General features: G+C 34.5%; 2 protein-coding genes across 4 annotated transcripts in view; one reads left to right on the forward strand and one right to left on the reverse strand.

The window, feature by feature from the left end:
* CASC1 (cancer susceptibility 1) overlaps positions 1-738 on the forward strand; it is a 76439-nt gene extending 75701 nt beyond the window's left edge. For all 3 annotated transcript variants that reach the window (XM_027838596.1, XM_027838595.1, XM_027838597.1), the window contains one exon: positions 360-738. In XM_027838596.1, coding sequence (XP_027694397.1) covers positions 360-635 — 276 coding nt within the window. In that variant the 3' untranslated portion in view covers positions 636-738. The remainder of the gene's footprint in view (positions 1-359) is intronic.
* An 85-nt stretch (positions 739-823) lies between these two features.
* Positions 824-21874, reverse strand: part of LRMP (lymphoid restricted membrane protein) — a 110038-nt gene continuing 88987 nt past the window's right edge. The window contains exons 30-36 of the mRNA XM_027838579.1: positions 17437-17584; positions 6655-6698; positions 3732-3794; positions 3570-3619; positions 3216-3317; positions 2168-2275; positions 824-1368 (exon numbers count right to left, since the gene is read on the reverse strand). Coding sequence (XP_027694380.1) covers positions 1125-1368; positions 2168-2275; positions 3216-3317; positions 3570-3619; positions 3732-3794; positions 6655-6698; positions 17437-17584 — 759 coding nt within the window. The 3' untranslated portion in view covers positions 824-1124. The remainder of the gene's footprint in view (positions 1369-2167; positions 2276-3215; positions 3318-3569; positions 3620-3731; positions 3795-6654; positions 6699-17436; positions 17585-21874) is intronic.

Below are 21874 nucleotides of genomic sequence, written 5' to 3' on the forward strand. Positions count from 1 at the left end.
TATCATAGTTATGATTGTTGTGCTTGTTCCTCTGAAAGAATTATGGGATGAAAAGCATTCTCTCATTTTTAGAAGTGCCTGGGGAAAAAGACCCTCAAGATCCTATCAAGGCCCAACAGCTTAACACTGAGCACATTTTAGTCCAAACTGAGTGTTCATAACATCAAATTCACACCAGGAGTATAAATAGTTTTGAGATGAGAATTCATAACTGGCAGTTAGAAAGTAGATAACTTTTTATTTTTGATGCACTTTGGTACTTGGACAAGTGTCAATGAGGGTCCACATAACCCTCTACTGCTGGGCAATATGGTAGCTTTGTAACTCTTAGAATTCTTTGTTCTTTCATTCTTCTGTAGGCAAGTGAACTTCTCCAAAAAGAATATGTTGAGGATAATGAGTGGTCCCTTTATATGTTCAATGGTGAAAGAGCCCAAAAACTCAAGATTAATGAACTCAGTGAGGCGTTTTCAGAAGAGTTAGAAGATGATACTGAATTTCATTCCACCTTATATCACATGATCAAGGACTTTACTAGTGAAGACGCACTGCAGAAAATCAGGCATTCAAACTATCTATTCATTGATGCTGTGTGCAAACTTCTGCTCTCTACTAGAGTGCTAACCTATTCTTAATGCCTGCAAGTGTAAATTTGGTGAATCAAGAACATTTGAAAAAAAAATCAGGTATTCATTCAGCTAAATATTACAAGAGGAGTAGAATTTAAATTTCCCATTAAAGTTGTGTGCTCAGCATTTTTACACACATTTTATTTTTGAATGAAAGCGCTGCAATAGAACATTTAGGCATGTTTCAACTGCTGTTGTATTAAAACTGTAATGATTCTTTATTTCTTTAACATTTCACAGTGGATAAAACAGTACAAACTTTCTTCGTAAGGTTCACTAAAAATCAGACTTCCTATGGAGTTTGAGAAGTGAACACTATTTCATTAACTTACTTTTAGAAAATTATCGGGAACATAAGAATGACAGTAACATTTTTAAAAGGTGGAGGTTTTTCTATGTTTCACTTTTTTATACTAAAATAGTAAAGCAACTTTCCAGACTTAAATGACCAATTTGCAGGTCATTTAAAACTCATCATGTGATTGCTGTTGCCATTTATACTGGTGGGGGCCCATTGTGTTGGAGTTTGGTGTATGGCCACAAAGTTTGTTGGAGGGAAGTCCAGGAGCCCCCATTTTCTACAGGAGCAGCATCTACAGGCCATTGGAAAAATCGGCCTGTAAGAAAACTCATAAAAGCTGCAAACAGTACAATAAACACGACAGAAATCCAGAGGGTTAGATTTGTCTTTTGGAAGGAGGTCTTGAGATCACACGCCCAGGTTGTTCCCATGTCGTAACTATGAGGAAAGCACAAATACGGGAAGCTGATTATGCCAGGGCATTGTTATCTATCAATGCTACTGTTGTTAAATATACTAAATAGTCTTTAGTATACTTTATATACTCTCTATACATAAACGCTGGCTGCGTCATTGCACCGGGCTACAAATTATTTTGCTACCCTCTCCTTTAGATAACAGCTTTAAATGAAATTCTTCCATGAAGAAAATCAAGAGGTTCCTATTTTTTACAAGTATAAACGTACTACTATTTATAGCATATAATAGCTAGCATTTATATAGTGCCTTAAGATTTGCAAGGATACACACACACACACACACACACACAGAGTTTCTTTTCCGAAGTGAGGGGACTTAGAATTTAAGAGATTTTTTTTTTAGTCACATTCATGTAAAGCAAGCCATTTCCCATCATACCCTGAATACTCATCCTTACTTAATTTTACTGTTTCTGATTGCTATTTTATTTTATGTATCTAGGTGATAACTAGAATTCTAATTCTTTAAGATTCAAGCACTCCCCTCACCCCTGACAACTTGAAATTGAGTAAGTTCACTTTGTATCTGTATCATCATCATCATCATCATCATCATCCATACTGCTGACCACAGCATCATTTAAAAGACTGAGTGAAAACTATTTTGTACTAACTACATTAATTTGGATATGTTGTCTGTGTTGTGAAGTTGTATGATTAAGGATATTAAGGTTAACGTTCTCCTCTTCCATTTTCCTTCCAACCCTTCATATACACATATACAGAATTTACATCTTTTTAGCAAATACACCACTTACAGTGAAGAAACATCCCATCTGGATTGATTTTTCTTCTTTTCAGAAAGGCTTAGCTTTCTTGTTTCCTCTGAAATTTCTTCAGCAGGTGGTTCTGATTCTTCTTTATCTCTTTAAATAAGTCAATTTTAATATTTAAGACTATAAGAGCTCATCATGCAAAATAAAAATAATGTTAAATTATAGCAGGTGATTGATTTAAAATATATTTTTAGAAAACCGTGATTACAAAACTATTCTAACAAGTTCCTAATTTTATTCATTTGTTTGATTTTAAAATCTTTCTTTGAAAATATATTTTGCTCATGCTTAACATTTTGTATTATCAAAAACATGATGGTTCAGGTCTTTTCCCCCCTAAAGATCTCATTAATTTGAAATACTTTTAAAATTTTTAATAGCTTGACCAGGAAAAGGATTTTATGGAAACACTGGTAATTTTAAACAAATAATAATGGATATAGTCTTCTGGGAAAGAAAAAGTGAATCAAAATAATAATGGCTGTCTTCCTGCAGACTGGATTTGAACCAGCAACCTGAAGATTCCTATGCTCCATTCTATAAACCGAAAGTTGTCATTTCACTAAGCTAATAATGACTAAAGAGTTTCTTAAAAATTAAATCATTTCATTATGTTCATTGAGTAGTACTTATCTATTTGGATTTGGATTTTTGAAGTCTTCTTTGTTCAGCAGCACAGAATTATAATGCCAGAGTGGATTGTGGCACTTAACATTTTCCTTTTGGCCTGAGCTGTCCATAAGGGATCTATAATAAATTTTCTTTCGGTTGATTTTTAAAAGGAAAATAAGATCTAAAGTGAAAGTCAGTTGCATTCCTATAAAGTTCTCAAGGAACACAACTAATTTGGCCTTTTGTTTACATACGCAGTCACACAATAAATCTGTATCACATTAGCAAATCTCTCCATCAAGATTACTGGAAGATATTAATTTTAAAAATCTGTTTTTCAGTGTAGTTTAAAATATATATTCTAATGTTGAAGGGTTTATGTACACTTCCAGTAGCTATATTAATAGGCTTTACTTACTTTGAATCACATTTCTCTCCTTCATCATCAGCCCAAGAATACGTACTACTGAAGTGCTGAAGTGATGGACGATGTTCACTTTGCTTTGATCCCAAAGTACGCCTGAATAAAAAAAAAAAAATACAGCTCATTTCACATCGCTGAAATTAGTTATACAACTCTTGTTTCACGTAAAACCAAAGGAAAACCTGACACATTTTATTCATGGACAAACCAAGTTTTTGTACTAGTTGACCTTGCAATAATATAACAGTTAAATGTCATAGTATATAACAGTATATATTTCGAACACAAATCTACTTGATTAAAAATAGGCATAAATTTCCCAAATAATGGACAAAGTCATAAACTTACCAACTACTTGACCTCCTACTGAAGCGGTCGTTTTTTTCAATTCCTGACATCTTTGGTAATCGAGGTTTTAAAAGAAAAATTAGAATGTGAATTTAATGAGTTTCTGTTTTTCCTATCTGAAAACTTTTGCTTTTAAAAGAGAAACTTTAGGAATTTTCTTACCAGTCCTGTATTTCCAAAATTCCTGGGCAAGGTTGCAATGCTGACTCTTCGAAGAGAAGATGGCTATAGATACACATACACACAGATACACACACATGATTATGGTTCATTAACAAATTAAAATAACAATATTGTATGATACATTTTAATGACCTCTAGAGATTATTTAGATGAATGAAATATATTCCCACTTACTGAACTTATTTCAGTGGAAGTACTTCTAAACCACATTTCAAGCCAAAATAGAAAATAAAATCTGAATGATTGTTGTGATAAAGTCCCATGCCTCCCAATTTTTTATAGTATAAAGTCTACAGTCTTTGGAAGAATGCCACATGCAATATACTGACAGGAGAGATCTTCTGTAGCAGTCCCAAAAAGAAAATTTTCACATTTGCTCTCTGCAATGAGCCTATTTCAATTAAATACTTGAAGTCACAGAGAAGACTGTAGAATAAAGAATCCTACAAATTTTAAAATCTGGGCAATTTGGACTAATGGTGGTTTTCAACTAACTATTTTTGTTGGGTTTGATGTTTTAAGGATTAGTGGTGTTTATATTTATTATATACAAGCTTTATACAGATATACTTAACTGTATATAAGAAATTCAACAACCATTGTGTCTTATGTGCAGGAGAGAAATAATGTGAAGGAAATATGAAACTGTGAGTTTACCTAGGAGGGGATGAAAACACATACAAATAACTATAATACAAAATAAAACAATAAACACAGAAGAGAGTCACAGAGTTCTGAGGAGGGAAATAACTCTTCTGGTTGGATAGAACAGGGAAGACTTTGACTTAGCACCTATGTCACAGGGTTATTGTATCAAATGAGGTAATATATGGAAAACTTTTCAATCTTAATGTGCTATACAAATGTTAGCTATTATCATTTAATGTTTACAGTATTGACAGTGTAAGGCTTATGTTCTTTAGCTTATGAGGAAGGACCCAGCTGAAAGAGCCTACTTCGTAGCTTTTAATTTAAGAAACCAAACCTCTACAGTAAGTATTCTTGAAGTTGTGGAAACAAGAAAAAGGGTTTGAAGGCAAAGAAAAAAAAAAAGGAACAATTCCATAATGCTATAAAGCTCACTAAATGCTTTCCTCTTAACTCTTTGAGGGAGGTAATGCAGATATTTTATATTTGAGTAAGCTGATGCCCAAGTAAATTAACCTGCCCAAAGTCATATAACTAATATGTGTTGGAGCTGGTACTTTTAAGTTTCCTGACCCTTAAGTGCAGGACTTGTTCCACTACATGAAATTATCTCCACAAAACTGCAAAAGAAGATCCAGAACAGTGGGGAGTTCAAGTTAATATCAGTAAGTATTCTGATGCTACAATCTATTAAGAGTAGAAACTAGAGAACAGAAAAAGACATTATCTAGCTTTCAACAGGCCCAACCCCTTTGAAGTCATAACTCTTAATATTCAATGAACTTTGACTAAAATAGGAATAAGGGAATGACATTATCCCCGTCCCACATACAGTTGTTTGTTTTTTGTTTCTTGTTTTTTTTTAGCCAATGTGAATAAACAATAAATATCCAAAATTATAAACTTTTTTTAGTAATCACATTACAATTAGAGAAATGGACTTGATCATTTACTGTCATTTAAATTCTTTTTTTTTTGTTTCTTACTATGATTTAAATCCATATAGTTAGTTTAAAAAGAAACATTCAACTTTGCAAATAATAGCCAGTTTTTAGGTAAATAGAAATGTAAAGGTTTTATAATTTTGATATTTATTTCCTAAGTTACCCTGATTTTTTAAAAAAAAAATTGAATCTATGGAAAAAATTTCTAGTTACCAAAAAAAAAAAATTATCTGAAAGGTTTTCAGATTTCTAGGTAACTAAAGATGTTTAGATTAATATTTTCCGAAGGAGATATTCTCCTATAAAAGATTACTATAACCCAAGCTTCATTGCATTAAAATACATGAAGTAGGTATACCTTTAAAATAAGAAGAGTGAAATTTCATGCTTTGTAGAACCAGCTGCACCACTTTATGAGCACATTTTATAATTTAAGCACTTGTTAGATCTTAGCAATGTACACCATAATCTGTTTGCCTCATTATTTAAGTGGATCACTTTTTTTTGTTGTACTCGGTGTTTTGGATGACTTGATGTCTTTTGGGGTTGAGTTTCATTTTGTTTGTTCATTTGTTTGTTTTGTTCCCAAACTATGACTTCTGTAGTTTATAGGGGATTCCTGGTGTGAAATGTCCCTCCACTGATGCAGATTGTCAATTCATCTCCAACTTTTACAGAGTTATCTAGGGGCATTTTAGAGTTTAAAAGACTCAACTATGGTTACATAGCTTCTATATGCCAAAAACAGGACTTAGAATCCAGGTCTTCCTGACTCTAAGGCCATCCCCCTCTCCCACTGTATGTTTTAAACACATGCTGATGTGTCTACTCTATGTAAACAAGACATGTTATTTAAAAGTAACATCTAAGTAAAAATTTAATAGTAATTTTAATGCACTCAATGAACTTATTAGTTAATGTAATCTCATTGTGAATAATTTTGTAAAACAAGTAATTACTCCATATTTTCATTAGCATCAGGGTATATTGAAAAGAGGAATAGACTGGGAGTCAGAAGACCTAAATCCTAGACCTGGCTGTTTTACAAACTAAATGTATGACCTCAGGCAAATTATTGAATTTCTCTGGCCCTCAGTAGTTTCATCTTCAGTAAAGTGAAAGTGCTCTACTACATGGCCTCCAAGGTCTCCTCAAATTTTAAAATTCAAATAGTCTGTCATTTCAAAGAATCCAGATTTTTTATATATTGGGTAAGATTAAAAGATAGTTTATACCAAGACACTACGGAATAAATAGTAAGGCAATATACATCTTATAAACTCTTTGGAATTCCATGCAGCTTTAATTACCTTAGAATTTAGAGATGCTGAACGCTTTTTAGTTTGAGTGTCATCTGAAGGGAAAAGCACACATGTTATTGAAGTTATATATATGCTTTACATTAAAGTAATGATTTTCAGTTTTGACTAACTCCAGTAGATTCAAATTGTCAATTCTTGGGAAAAAAAAGAAATGCCAGTCCATTCATGAAAGCTTAAAAAAAATGAATGTGTAAAAATTTGTTGTAATCATTTAATGGCTTTTAAAAATTTCCTACCTTCAGTTCAGTGGGAAAAGATGTAAAAGGAAATTCCATTTGAAATAACAGCAAAGTGTTTGAAAATGTCTAGTAGTCCAACTACTGATAAGACACAGGAAAGACATGAATACAACTGTAAAAGCATTCTTTACAAAAATACAGACAAATTATTAGAGAGAGATGAATTGCTCATGGTTGGGCCATGTTGATATAATCCAAATTACATTACTACCAAAATTAATTTACAGAATCAGTGTCATATGAATCAATCTACAAAATAATAAAAAAAATTCATCTGATCAAGAATTTCAAGGGAGTTAATAGGAAAAAAAAGTAGGGATGCTACCAGGACTAGATCTCAAAAAATACTGCAAAGTAATAATCTAAACTATTTGGTTCTGGTTAAAAAATATAAAATTTGGTCAGTGGATTGGATTAGGCACACACAACTCAGAAATAATTATTCAATAAACTTAAGGACTCCAATGCGCAGGGTAAGAATCCTATTAGAGGGGGCAGCTAGGTGGCGCAGTGGATAGAGCACCCACCCTGGAGTCAGGAGGACCCGAGTTCAAATCTGGCCTCATAACACTTAACACTCACTAGCTTTGTGACTCTGGGCAAGTCACTTAACCCCAATTGCCTCACCGGAAAAAAAAAAAAAAAGAATTCTGTTAGATAAAAATTTCTGGGAAATTGGAAAGCAGAAATTAGATTTAGATCAGTATCTCATATATACACCAATAAGCTCCAAATAGATATGTCTAAATATAAAAAAGTTATGTAATAGAGGATAATGGAAAGAGATACCATTAACAATTAGGAATAGAGTTTTTAACAAAATGATAGAGAATAAATAGAAAGAAATAAAGTAGATGGTTTTGGTTATGTAATATTGAAAAGTTTTTGCACAAATAAAATCAATACAGAAAAAAGTGGAAAAGAAACAAAAAAAAATCATTGTAGCCAGTTTCTCTGATAAAAGTCTTATATCAAAGACAGATAACAAACTGATAAAATATATGAAAACTAATTTGTAATAAAGAAAGAAAAATAGGCAGTTCCAAAAAAAGAAAGGAGAGCTATCAACCATTTAAAAAAAACATTATTAGTAATAGAAATTAAAAATAAAACAACTCTGAGGTTCATCTCAGACACATATTGGCAGTGATGACCAAAGAGCAAAATTACAATTATTAGAGAGGATATGGGAGGACAGACACAGTAACACACTGCTGGAATTATAAAGTGGTCCAACCATTCTGGTAATTTGGAATTTTACCCCAAAAGTCACTAAACTATAATACCATTTGTCTCATTTACTGGGCTTGTAACACCAAAAAGATCAGAGACAGAGGGAAAGAAACCATGTGTAAAATTAAAAAATAGGACCTTTTTTTCCTTTGTATCAAAGAGCTAGAAATAGTGGGTGCCCATTAACCAGGGAAAGGCTGAACAAATTATAGTATCTGAATTAATGGAATATTATTGTACAAAATTATGAAAGGGAGAGGTTCAGAGAAAATTGGTAGGACTTATATGAACTTATGCAGAATGAAGCAAGCAGAGTGAGAACAATTTATATAATGACTACTACATTATAAAGAAAAATAACTTTGAAAAATTTAAGAACTCAGGTCAATGTAATACCCAGTCATGATTCTAGAAGAAAAATTCCAGACAATGAGCCATTCTTTCCACCTCTTGGCAAAGAGGTGATTGGCTAGGGGTGCAGAATGAAACATATATTTTCAGAGTTGGCCAATGTGTGGATTTTCATTCTTTTTTTTTTTTGCATTACTATACTTATTTTTATAAGAGAACATTAATTATGATACTAAACAAATGAAAAATTGAAAGGAAGCTAATGCCACTAAACAAATAAATAGAAATAAGCAGAAGAAAGTTCAGAAGGGGATACAGATAAGCAGGACAGTGTTGAAATTATTCTATTAAATTTGAAGTATTCCCTATAAAAGTTACTATCTCAAAATAAAGAGCCAGAAATAACCAAATTCATCAGTCCAATGTTTAATAAAACCAAGACTATAAACTAATAGATAAAAGATACCCTATTTGACAAGAACTACTGGGAAAAACTGGTAAAATCTGGTAGAATGTATTTATGCATCATATATATTTGCATATATAAGCATTTCAGGCCATATACTACAAAATATTCCAAATGAATACTTAAGTGAAATATAAAAGGTCACATTTTTTTCCTTTTATAAGGAGATAGAAGAGGTACCTTTAATAACTCTGGGAAGGCAGGAATCCAGGCAAGGTAAAGGTGATGATGAAAGAAGAAAATAGACTGTTTTAACTACATAAACTTAAATACTTTTGCACCATACAGTTAAATACAGCCAGAATAAGAAGGGATACTCAACTGGGAAGAAAGACTTTGCAAAAAATATCACTGTTACAAGTCTGATAGATGAACATAAATATGAAAGCTAAATAGCCATTTTAATAGACAAAAGATCAAAGGACATCTATAAAAGTTTTCAATAGAATTGCAAACTATCAATAACCATATGGAAGACTACCCCCAAAACACTAATAATAGAAATGCAAATTAAAGTAACTGTGAGTCAGTTCACAAAACCAAAATTAACAAAAACAAAAATCCAAATAAGTCAAAATATTCAGTTGGAAGGGATACAGGAAGAGAGGTAACTTAGCATGCTGTTGGTGAACCTGTGAATTGGTTCAACCATTTTTGAAAATAATTTGAACTATTTCTAAAATAATTACAAGTATCCAATCCTTTGAATGCCATACCTTTTGATACCACTGTTAGGTGTATACTGTAGGGAGGACAAAGACAGAAAGAAAGGTGCTTTATATACCCAAATAATCATAGGAACACTTTCTTTAGCATCAAAAACTAGAAATGAAGTGGGTTTTCCTTGATTGAGGAATGGCTGAACAAACTGTGAAACATGAATATAACAGAATATTATTATGCCATAATAATAAACAAGAATTCAGAAAAACAACTAGAAAGTGATGGAAGAGTAAAGCAGAACCAGGGTAGCAACATTCACAATGACTATAGTAATGTAAAGAAAAAACACATTAGAATAAACTTGAACATTTTGTAATTATAATGACAAATCTTGGCCCCAAGATATGAAGAAGTGTACCTCCTTCTTTTCGCTGAAAAATTGGGAATCTATGGGTATGTAATAGGGCAAATAATGACAGATATTGTCACTGTATCAGCGGTTTTTGCTTAACTGCTTTCCTTGGTTACAAAGGATGGCTACCTGGGTAAATGAAGGTGGTAAAAAGATATCAATAAAATTTATTATTTAAATAAATGAAATAGAGGTGCAGATCCAATGTGGTAGAGTCAAGTAAGCATTTTTTTTCTGAGTTCTCCCAAACACCTCTATGTAACAACTTTTAAAAGTGGATTAAACTGAATTGTGGGTGGGAAAATCAACAAAAAGTCACAGTGAGTAAATTTTCCAACCCAGGGCAGGTCAGGAAGACAGAAAGAGGTCTTGTGGACACTGGGGTGGGGGCTGCCTGGCAGTGCAGTGCATGGGAAAAGCAGCACCCACTGTGGATTGTAATGGTGGCAAAGGGAAGTAGTGCCCAGGGATGGTAAGGTGACTGAACACCTGGTCAGAAAGATCCCGGAGACCCCTGTGTTAGTACAGGACATAAGACCTAATGCAATTTCAGAGCTGTCACCCATTACCCAGTCTTGTGTTGCAATTCTAGGGTGGAGTGGTTGCAGTTGAGGAAAGAGGGGTCCTACCTAAAGTGAAGAGCAGGAGGTCAGTGACCAGATCTCTCCCTGGATCATACACTTTGAAAGCACTGAAAACTTCTAGGAATCCACTGGGCTGTAAAAGTGGTCATTTAGTGAAATAAAGGACTTTAAAGCATTCCTGTTGAAAAGACCCAAGCTGAATAGAAAATTTGATATTCAAACACATGACTCAGGAGAAACAAAAATGGTAAACATGGGTGAGAAATAATCCCTAAGAAGTTATAACCATTTAGAGCAGTTAGAATGAGTCTACATAGAGGGCATGGGTGTAAGCCTATTATGTTGGGATTATCTCAAGAGAAGAATGGAAGCATAAGAAAGAAGGGTGCACTGGGAGAAGGGGGAAGGGAAAGGAAGAATGAGGGAAATTAAGGGTAAAATGGGACACAGGGAGTAGGCAATGTTTGAACCTCAATTTTTTTGTTGAGGCAATTGGGGTTAAGTGACTTGCCCAAGGTCACACAGCTAGTAAGTATCAAGCGTCTAAGGCTGGATTTGAATTTAGGTCCTCCTGACTCCAGGGCTGATGCTCTATCCACTGTGCCACCTAGCTGCCCTTGAACCTCAATTTTATCGGAACTGGTTAAATGAGGGAAATGTGTGTGTGTATACATACATATATATATTTATCATATATATATAATATATATTTATGTACGTATACACACACACACACACACAGAGTTGGGTATATAAATTCATCTTAATTCCATAGGGAAGTATGAGAGGAAGTTGCTAAGAGAAAGGGGTAGGGAGAAGATAAAAGGGAATTGATTAAGGGGGCAGTAGTCCAAAGCAAAACAGACTTTTGAGAATGGGACAGGGTCAAAAAAGAGAAAGAGTATAGAGGGAAATGCATGGTAAGAAATCATACATGTGAATGGGATGAACTCACCCATACAATGAATGAAGATAGCAGAAAGGATTAGAAATCAGAATCCAACAATATATTGTTTACATGAGACAAACTTGAAATAGAACTACACAGAGAGAGTTAAAATAAGGAGCTGGAGCAGAATCTGTTATGCCTCAGCTGAAGTAAAAAAAAAAAAGGCAGGGGTAGCAATCATGATTTCAGACAAGAAAAAAAACAAAAATAGACCTAATTAAACAGATAATAAGGGAAATTACATTTTGCTAAAATGGCAGCTATATAGTACAGTGGATAGAATACTGGACTGAGAATCAGGAAGACTCATCTTCCTGAGTTCAAATATGGCCTGACACTTATTAGCTGTGTGTCCATGGGCAAGTTACTTAACCCTGCTTGCCTCAGTTTCCTCATGTATAAAATGAGCTAGAGAAGGAAATGGCAAACCACTCTAGTATCTTTGCCAAGAAAACCCCAAATGGGGTCACAAAGAGTTGGACACAACTGAAATGACTCTAGACAATGAAGTAATATTGATACCAAGTATATCTGCACCAAATGGCATAGCATCCAAATTCTTAAAGGAAAGTTAAATGAATTATAGGAGGAAATAGACACTGAAACTATAATAGTGAGGCATCTCAATCTAACTCTCTCAGATGCAGATAAATCTAACCATAAAGTAGAAAGAAATTAATGCTATGAATAGAACTTTAGAAAAATTAGATATGATAGATTTCTGGAGAATATTGAATAGGAATAGATAGGAATACATCTTTTTCTCAAATGCATAGAGCACTTTCACAAAAAATTGACCATGTAGGGCATAAAAACTTCAGAAACAAATATAGAAAAGCAGAAATATTAAATTTACCTTTTTCAAATAAAAAAAGAATCTAAACATCATATTTCAAGAAACCATAAAGGAACACTGCCCTGATATCCTAGAACCAGAGGTAAAATAGAAATTGAACTACTCTATTGATCACCACCTGCAAGAGATCCCAAAATGAAAATTCCCAGAAATATTATGGCCAAATTCCAAAGATCCCAGGTCAAGGAGAAAATATTATAAGCAACCAGAAACAAACCATTCAAATTCCAAGGAGCCACAGTTTGGATCACACAAGATTTAGCAGCTTCTATGTGAAAAGAATGAAAGGTCTGGAATACGATATATCAGAAGACAAAGGAGCTAGGATTACAACCAAGAATAACCTACCCAGCAAAACTATGTATAATTCTACAAGGGAAAAAGTAGACATTTAATGAAATAGAGGACTTTCAAGCATTCCTGGTTAAAAAAAAAAAAAGACCAGAGCTGAATAGAAAATTTGATATTCAAACACAAGACTCAAGAGAAGCATAAAAAAATGCAGAGTATTGTGCAAAGTGCCCAGTAGTTCAGTATTCAAGTGAGGAGGGAGGTTGCTGCTTCCCCAAGATCACCATATTCTTGGATTTTGCAGAGCCTTTTGAATGACATCTATAGGTATTTTCTTCTCTCTGCTGAGAGCTCTGGTTCTGTGGGTCTTTATGAAGTTCCAAGACATTCCATAGTTAAAGCCAAAAATTAGATCTCAGCCATACTTTCCTCATCTCTTTTGCTTTCTGTTTTCTTTGCTTGATGCTCTTCATAGACTTGTCTTAAAATAGCCATCTGCCTCCTCCAACAAACAATATTTGGAGTTGTGTTCACTGTGGCTGTTTTTTTCACTTTAGCAAAAACCATCATAGAGTTCTGGTCTTTAGGTTACGAATCCAGGGAGCAGGAGCAGGATGTGGGTTCATCTTAGAGAATCCAACTATATAGTTTTCATTTGCTCTGCAACCCAAATGATTTTCTGTAGCATTTGTCTAGAAACCTCTTCACCATTCCCAGAGGCAGACACATTCTCTGAACATGGCTACATTATCATTGGATGTAACAAGGGCTCTGTCATTTTCTTTTATTGTATCCTGGTGTATATAAGCTTCTTAACTCTGAGAAACTTCACTGTGACTTTTCTGGCCAGGGGCCCGCCTGACATCTTCAATAAAGCGAAGTACATCACCGTCAGCATCCTGGTGTTACATAGTGTATGGATCTCCTTTCTTCCCATATACCACTGTAGCAAAGGGAAGGCAATGGTGACTGTAGAAATCTGCTTCATCTTGATCTCTACTGCTGGGTTACTGAACTATACACCTTTATCGCTAAATGCTATGTAATTCTTCTGAGGCCAGACAGGAATACACAGGAAAGGATAAAGAATAAAGTGGAATTTAGGGGCAGGAATCATTCTAAGGCACTGCCTCTTGATTTCTGCTAGAGGCATAAGAGGCTTGAAAAAAAATACATCATCCTGGCATAGGCTCTTTTGGGCACCTAAAAGATGGTTACTGATATAAGAAACTGATCAGAATTAGCTGTCTGTATGCTGTCAGATCACCACCAGCTAGAACAAAAAGAAAAATATGGCCTACCTATGATAAAAAAACAAACTATAGACTAATTTCCCTAATGACTATTGATGCAAAATTTTTAAATAAAATACTAGCAAGTAGATTCCAGCAACATATCATAAAGTTCATATGCTATGACCAGGCTGAATTTATAGCAGGAATGCAAGGTTGGTTTAATATTAGGAAAACTATAAACATAATTGCCCATATTAATAACAAAAAAAATATGATTATTTAAATAGATGCAGAAAAAGCTTTTGACAACATGCAACACTCATTCCTATTAAAAACACTAGAAGGCACAGGAATAAATGGAGCTTTTCTGAAAATAAATCATATCTATTTAAACCAAGAGCAAACATTATCTATAATGGGTATAAACACTAAGTTTTTCCAGTAAGATCTGAAGTAAAGCAAGGATGCTAACCATTATTACTCAATATTATATTAGAAATGTGACTTATACCAATAAGACAAGAAAAAGAATTTGAAGGAAAAAGCACAGGCAATAAGGAAATAAAACTATCACTTTGTGCAGATGACATGATGATATACTTAAAGAATCTGAGTCAACTAAAAAACTAGTTGAAACAATTAACAACTTTAGCAAAGCAACAGGGTATAAAATAAATCTATACAAATTGTTAGTATTTTTATATATTACCCACAAAACCAAGCAGGAAGAGATAGTGAACTTTGATTCAAAATAATTGCAGACAGTATAAAATACTTGGGACTCTACTTGCCAAGAAACACACAGGAACTATATGAATACAAGTATAAAATACTCTTCACACAAATAAAAACAAATCTAAACAATTTGAGAAATATTAATTGCTCATCAATAGACCAACCTAATATAATAAAAATGACAATATTACCTAGATTAATTTACTTATTCAGGGTTATGCCACTCAAACTACCAAAGATTATTTTATAGATCTTGGAAAAACAATAACAAAATACATCTGGAGGAATTAGAGTTCAAGAATATCAAGAAAATCAATTTTTAAAAAGTAAAGGAAAGTGGGACAGCTAGGTGGCACAGTGGATAGAGCACTGGCCCTGGAGTCAGGAGGACCTGAGTTCAAATCTGGCCTCAGACACATAACACTTACTAGCTATGTGACCCTGGACAAGTCACTTAACCCCATCCCCATTACCTAGCAAAAAAAAGGAAGGTAGCCTTGCAGTACCAGATTTCAAACTATACTGCAAAGTGGTGATAATCAAAACGAGCTGGCACTGGATAAGAAATAGAGTGGTTGATCAATGGAATAGATTAGGCCACAATATACAAACATAATGACCACAGTGACCTAGTGTTTGATAAAACCCAAAGATTCAAGCTACTGGGGCAAGAATTCACTATTTGACAAAAAATTCTGGAAAACTGGAAAACATATTGGCAGAAACTAGGCATACACCAACATCTTACACTGTATACCAAGATGAGTTCAAAATGGGTACATGATATACACATATGGGATGTTACTAGAAGCATATTCAGGGAACATGGAAGAAATTGCCTGTCAGATCTACGGAGAAGGAAAGAGTTCATGACCGAATAAGAGATAGGGAGGTTCACAGGAAGCAAAATGGATTTTGATTACAGAAATTTAGAAAGGTTTTGTAACAAAACCATTGCAGCTAAAATTAGAAGAGCAAGAAACTGGAAGAAAAATTTTGCTGCAAGTTTCTCTGATAAAGGTTTCATTTCTCAAATATATAGAAAGCCTAGTTCAATTTATAAAAACAGGCACCATTCTTCAATTAATAAATGGTCAAAGGATGAAAACAGGCAGTTTTCAAAAGAAGAGATCAAAGCTTTCAGTAGTCATATGAAATATGCTCTAAATAATTAATAATTAGAGAAATGCAAATTAAAAGAACTCTGAGGTACCACCTCACACTCATACTGGCTATGACAGAAAAGGAAAATAACAAATTCTAACAGGGATGTGTGAAAATAGGTACATTAATGCATCGTTGGTAGAGCTGTGAACTAGGCCAACCATTCTAGAGAACACTGTGCCATCCTAAGACCCTTTGGCACAACAATACCACTACGAGGTCTATACCTCAAGGAAATCAAAGGGAAAAAAAGGACCTATATGTACAAAGATATTTATAGCTCTTTTCATGGTGGCAAAGAACTGGAAACTGAGTGGATGCCCATTCATTGGGGAATGGCTGAACAAGTTATGGTATATGAGTGTAATGGAATGCTACTGTGTTATAAGAAATGATGAAGAGGATGGTTTCAGAAAAACCTGGTTAGACTTATATGAACTATTGCAAAGTGAAGTGAGCAGACTCAGGAGAAAATTTATATAATAATAGAAATATTGTGAAATATAATCAACTGTGAAAGACTTAGTGACTGATCAATAAAATGATTCACCACAACTCCAAAGGACTCGTTATATAAAATACTATCCATTTCCATTTAGAGAACTGATGGACTCAAAGTGAAGATTGAAGCACTTTTTTCTATTTTTCATGCTTTTTTTGTTTTTGTTTTTGGAATATGGCTAATGCAGAAATATATTTTGCCTAACTTCAGAGTATAATGGGTATTGTGTTTCTTGCCTTCTCAATGGGTGTGGGAGAGGGTAAAGGAAGGAAGAAAATTTGGATGTGAAAATAAAAATAAAATAAATGTTACTACTTAAGCCTCTACTGAACACCAGCATTCTTGTGGTATTTCACTCATATTTACAGATCAAAGCTGTCATGTGAGACTATTTCTTCAAAAGTTAGTGGATGATTCAAACAAGAGATTCCATCGGGATTACTCACAGTATTCTATTAAGAATAAGATTGTTAAAATTTGATCAGGGGGAAGTATCACCTAAATCTATTCAATATAATCTTATATATTTGTTTTACTTTAAAACAATAACAACAAAATAACCAGATCCTAACCTCATATATATCTATAATACAGTATTTCCTGGGGACTGATATCTCCCTGTCATACCTGCCCTGTCTATCCATTCCACCCACCTCCATCCTTGACCCCCCTTCCCCAGGTCACTTCAGCTTGTTGTGCTTAAGTAGGTCATATGTCCTCCTGGAGAGCTCAGAATCATATGGTATAGGACCGCATACAACAAGACGTCATTTTTCCCCCCACCCCTTAGCACATGCATGGAAACAGAAGCAATAATAATCCAGGCCAAAATTATCCTAAAAAACTCCAGTATTAGCCAAGTGTTCTGTGGTAAGTACATCTTCCTTCCTTCTGATGAAGCTATTAAGGCATCTTCTCCATTTTCTCATGAGAAGCACATTTTGGCTGTGAAAATAACACGGCTGCAGAAGCAAGATATTTTATTAGTAAAGCCTCCATCATGAATTCTTATTCCAAACATGTTACAAGAGAATGAATGGAGACTGTTGGAAAAACAAAATGGGGAAGTTTTTAAAACATTCTTGATTACCTTCATTTTCAAGGGTGCTAAAAGGCCTTTCATTCTGAAGGAGGGCTCGTTTCAGCTCTTCTAATTCCGCATGTTCTTTGGCATACATTCGCTTCAAGTTTTCAACATGCTGAATCATTACTTCCACTGCTTTACTGACTCGGCTTTCCTGATAGGGGAAAAATATATTTAAAAAAAATAGTTCCTTTTTGTGAGGCTAAATAGGGGAGGAGACAATGCAAGAAGTCAAAATGAAAAAACAAAAAAACTACTACTCATTTCTCATTTAAGTCTATGTTAAATATCAATACAAAAATATCAATAATTAGATCCTAATTAAATAACATTTTGTACTCCTAAAGCACTTTCTTCACAACTCTGAGGTAGGCAGTGGATACATTATCTCCATTAATTAAATGAAAGCTAACTTAAATTAAAGCTAGGAGCCTTGTCCAGGGTCCCAGGGTTAGTAAGTAGTAGAACAGAGATTTCTACCCAAGCTTTCTAATTTTAGCCTTCAGAAACTTTATCTGATATCCTCAACCACAAAAAGAATTATTAAATATAAGGTGGCCCAAAAGTCTTAGTGTAGTTTTAAAGCTTAAAATTGCTCTAAGACTTTTAGGCTACCCTGTATTATAAGTAGGAGGGCCCTTAGAAGTCACCAGATCCAATCCCCTCTTTTCAGAGATGAAGGAATTGAATCCTAGAGCTGAAGAGACTTCCCCAAAGTAAACAAGCAAACAAAAACAAAACAAAAAACCAACTAGTAAATAGAGGAGCCAGGCCTCAAACACAGATCTTCAGCCTCAACTTCCAATGTTCTTTGATCAAGAGTTTTGGAGACTTTTTGATATTTTACCTTCTATGCCATTCTTCCCCCACCCCCTCCATATTATGGTTCTTTTCTGAGAGGTTGAACAAGGAAACAGGCTATCCAGACATCAGGCAAAAGGAGGAAACCAAAGTTAATATTTAATTGCTTCTTTCCCCCTTTGGTATATTTTGAAGAATTCTATCATGAAGTCTAAGTTACCAGAAATAAGCATGCAGAGCCTAGTACCTGGGGCAATAAATTTTGGCTCCAATTGGGTACTTACTTGCTATTTTACTTACATACTTACTTTACTTACTTAATGGAGCAATAAATTTTGGTTCCAATTGGGTACTTACTTGCTATTTTACTTACTTAAGAAAAAAAAAGGGAACAAAACTTTTCCCATTCAGTAAACTTGTTTCCTCCCATGCTATATCCTTCTAACTTCTACTTTCATGACCCAATTTCTATGCTAAGTTCTAGCCTCTTCTTACTGTTATCTCCTCCTGTACTCATCCCTAGTCTGCCCTTCTACTGGTCCTTTGTTTCCCATAGGCACAATTTTTCATCTTGTATATCTGTATTCTTTCAACAAACACTAAAATAAAAACAATCTGTATTATGAATTCCATATTTATAATTAATATATTCTATATTCAGAGATAGAATGAAAATACTGGATAGAGACCTATTCTTGGAACCAGGAAGACCTGGGATCAAGTCCTTCCTCTGATACGTAGTAATCTTTTGACCTTTAACTTCAGTACCCTGGACAACTGTCTAAGACCATAAGTTACAGAAAAGGTGCTGAACTGCAGTGGCAATTTCCCCTACCAATTAAAACATAGGTCCATTCTCTATTCCTATTCCATATTTAACTTAACTCAATTCAACAAACATTTATTATAAATTTACTATGCGCAAGGTACTGGGGATACACAGATTAAAAAAAAAAAGTCCCTGACCTCAAGAAACTTAACCTGTACTGGGAGGGTATAACATGGACAAAGATGTGTTAAATACAAGGTAATTTAAGGGGAAGGAAGAGAGAGAGGTTGGGTATTTTGAGAGGCAGAAATTAGATGAAAGGGCATTTCAGGCATGGAGGAATAGCTTGTGCAAATGCAAAGATAAAATTTGGAGTTTAGGAAATAGCCAGAAGTCCATTTTGTCTGAAATACAGACCAGAAGAATAAGTTGAAATTAGGGTGGAAAGATAGATTGGAACCAGATTGTAGAGGTTTTCAAATGAAAGGCAGCTGAGTTTGCATTCAACCTGATTGTGAACAAGGCAGTGACGTGATCCTATTTGTGACTCAGCGTGATTAGTTTGGCAGTTATGTGAAATTATTGGGATTTGTTGTTTTTTTTCTTAAAAACTGAAGGAGAGGCTTGAAGCAGAGAAACTCAACTAGGAAGCTTAGGAAAAGTACTAAAGGCCCGAACTAGATTTGTAATTATGTGAATACAGAGAAGGGACAGATATGAGAACTGATGTAAAGGGAAGGTGAGTAAGACTTGGCAGCTGACCTAGAAAATAGATTGAGAAGAGAGAATTTCAAAGTCATTGGACCATCTGAAAACCATGATTAAAAAAAAAAAACAACCTAGACATCATACCTCAAGAAATCATAAAATAAAACTGCCCAGATCTCTTAACACCTTAAAACACAGATCTCATTAAAAAAAAAAGTGCAGAGTAGAAATAGAGAGTATCTACCAATCATCTCCTGAAAGAAACCCTTATATGAAAACTTCCAGGAATATTATAAACCAAATCCAGAGCTTCCAGGTCAAAGAAAAAAATACTACAATAAGAAAGAAAGAGAAAGAGAGATCAAATACTGAGGAGCCACAGTCAGGATAAAATATGATCTAGCAGCATCACTATGAAGAAGCAGAGAGCTTGGAATATGATATTCCAGAAAGCAAAGGATGTAGACTTACAACCAATAATAACTTACCCAGAAAAACTGAGTATGCTATGAACTAGTACTGAGTGAAGTGGGCCGAACCAGGAGAATAATTTATACAATAACAATAATGTTGTACAGACAAGCAACTTTGAAAGACAAGGATGCTGAACAATGCCATGGCCAACTAGCATTGCAGCAGATTCATGATGAAACATGCTAACCATCTTCTGGTAGGCTCATGGTAGAAATTGAGACATAATTTTTTGGACATGGCTAATGGGTTGTTTTGCTTAACTATATGTAAAATACTTGTGAGATACACACACACACACATATATCTCACAAATATTTTGTATTTCTTTCTCAAATGAAGAAGATTTTGAGTGTAGGAAGATTTTCATTGGCTGGAAAAAATAAGATTTGATTTTTAAAAGTTAGATATTAAGAAAAAAAACCCAAGGTCTTCCTGATACCAAGTCTAGAATGCTGCCTGCTATACTATGCTGTTATATATTATAATCATTTTTATCTATGTCTTATTTCTCTTACAAAAGTAGGAGAGAAGATTTCTATAAAGATAGAGTAGGAGTAAGTTTCCTGAGGGCAGTAACTATATGTCTTATTCATTTACATATCCCCTACAACCTCTTTCATAGCAGGCACTCAATAAATGTTTGTTCAGTTGAAATGAAATGTAATAATATGCTTTGGGACCCCATTTGGTCAACAGTTTTTATGACTGCGTTAACCCATCTTGTGGTGCACATTTGAAAAAAAGAGTTGTAATTTAGTATGTCCCATTCTTTCTTTTAGAAATACAAAAGCAAGCATTTCTTGCTTCTAGGGAATGTAGGGGACCATTGCCTTTAATAGAATCATGGATCTTATTTTATAATAACATATCTGAATTTTTAGATTCTTATTTTTCTTGGGAAATAAATGAAATCACCTCGAGGTGAGAAACAAAGCTGAGCACTGGATCAAGCCCTTGTGTGAGGCTGGACTTGGTCACTGGATGTAGGAATCATCAGTGGGATCTATAACCAGAAACTCCTAATAAAGGAGATGAGGAATATGATAAATCTCCTGCTTCTCTCCAGCCCTGGAGAGAATTCACACATTGAAATGCAGCTTCTTCCTCTGATTAGATGGCTCTTTATTTAAGGAGAGTGTCTAGATCAGTCACATCTCATTCCTCTCCAGGCTGCACACTGAACTTCCTCTACTCTGGCCCAGCACCAGGCGCCTTTTTCTCTTCACCTCCCTCTTTTCATTTTCTTTTTCTGTGTTGTCTTCACCAATTAGAATGTAAGCTCCTTGAGAGCAGGGACTGCCTTTTTTTTTTTTTTTTACTCTTATGCTTATGTTCCTAGCACTTAGGACAGCGCCTGGCATATAGTAAGTACTCGATCAATGCTTGTTCACTGACTGCTTGATAATTCATAGTATCTGGTTTAATCTCCCCTCTTCTACTCTCCTCTTCAACTTAGAAAAACCATTTGTTGAAAATCACTTTGAGGCAGCTAGATGGTTCAGTGGATAGAGCTCTGGCCTTGGAGTCAGGAAGACTTGAGTTCAAATCCTGCCTCAGACACTTGACACTTACTAGCTGTGTGATCCTGGGCAAGTCACTTAACCCCAATTGCCTCACGAGAAAGAAAGAAAGAAAGAAAGAAAGAAAAGAAAGAAAGAAAGAAAGAAAGAAAGAAAGAAAGAAAGAAAGAAA

This window comes from Vombatus ursinus, unplaced genomic scaffold (assembly GCF_900497805.2).
Source record: "Vombatus ursinus unplaced genomic scaffold, bare-nosed wombat genome assembly UNPS02014830.1, whole genome shotgun sequence".
Classification (NCBI taxonomy): Eukaryota; Metazoa; Chordata; class Mammalia; order Diprotodontia; family Vombatidae; genus Vombatus; species Vombatus ursinus.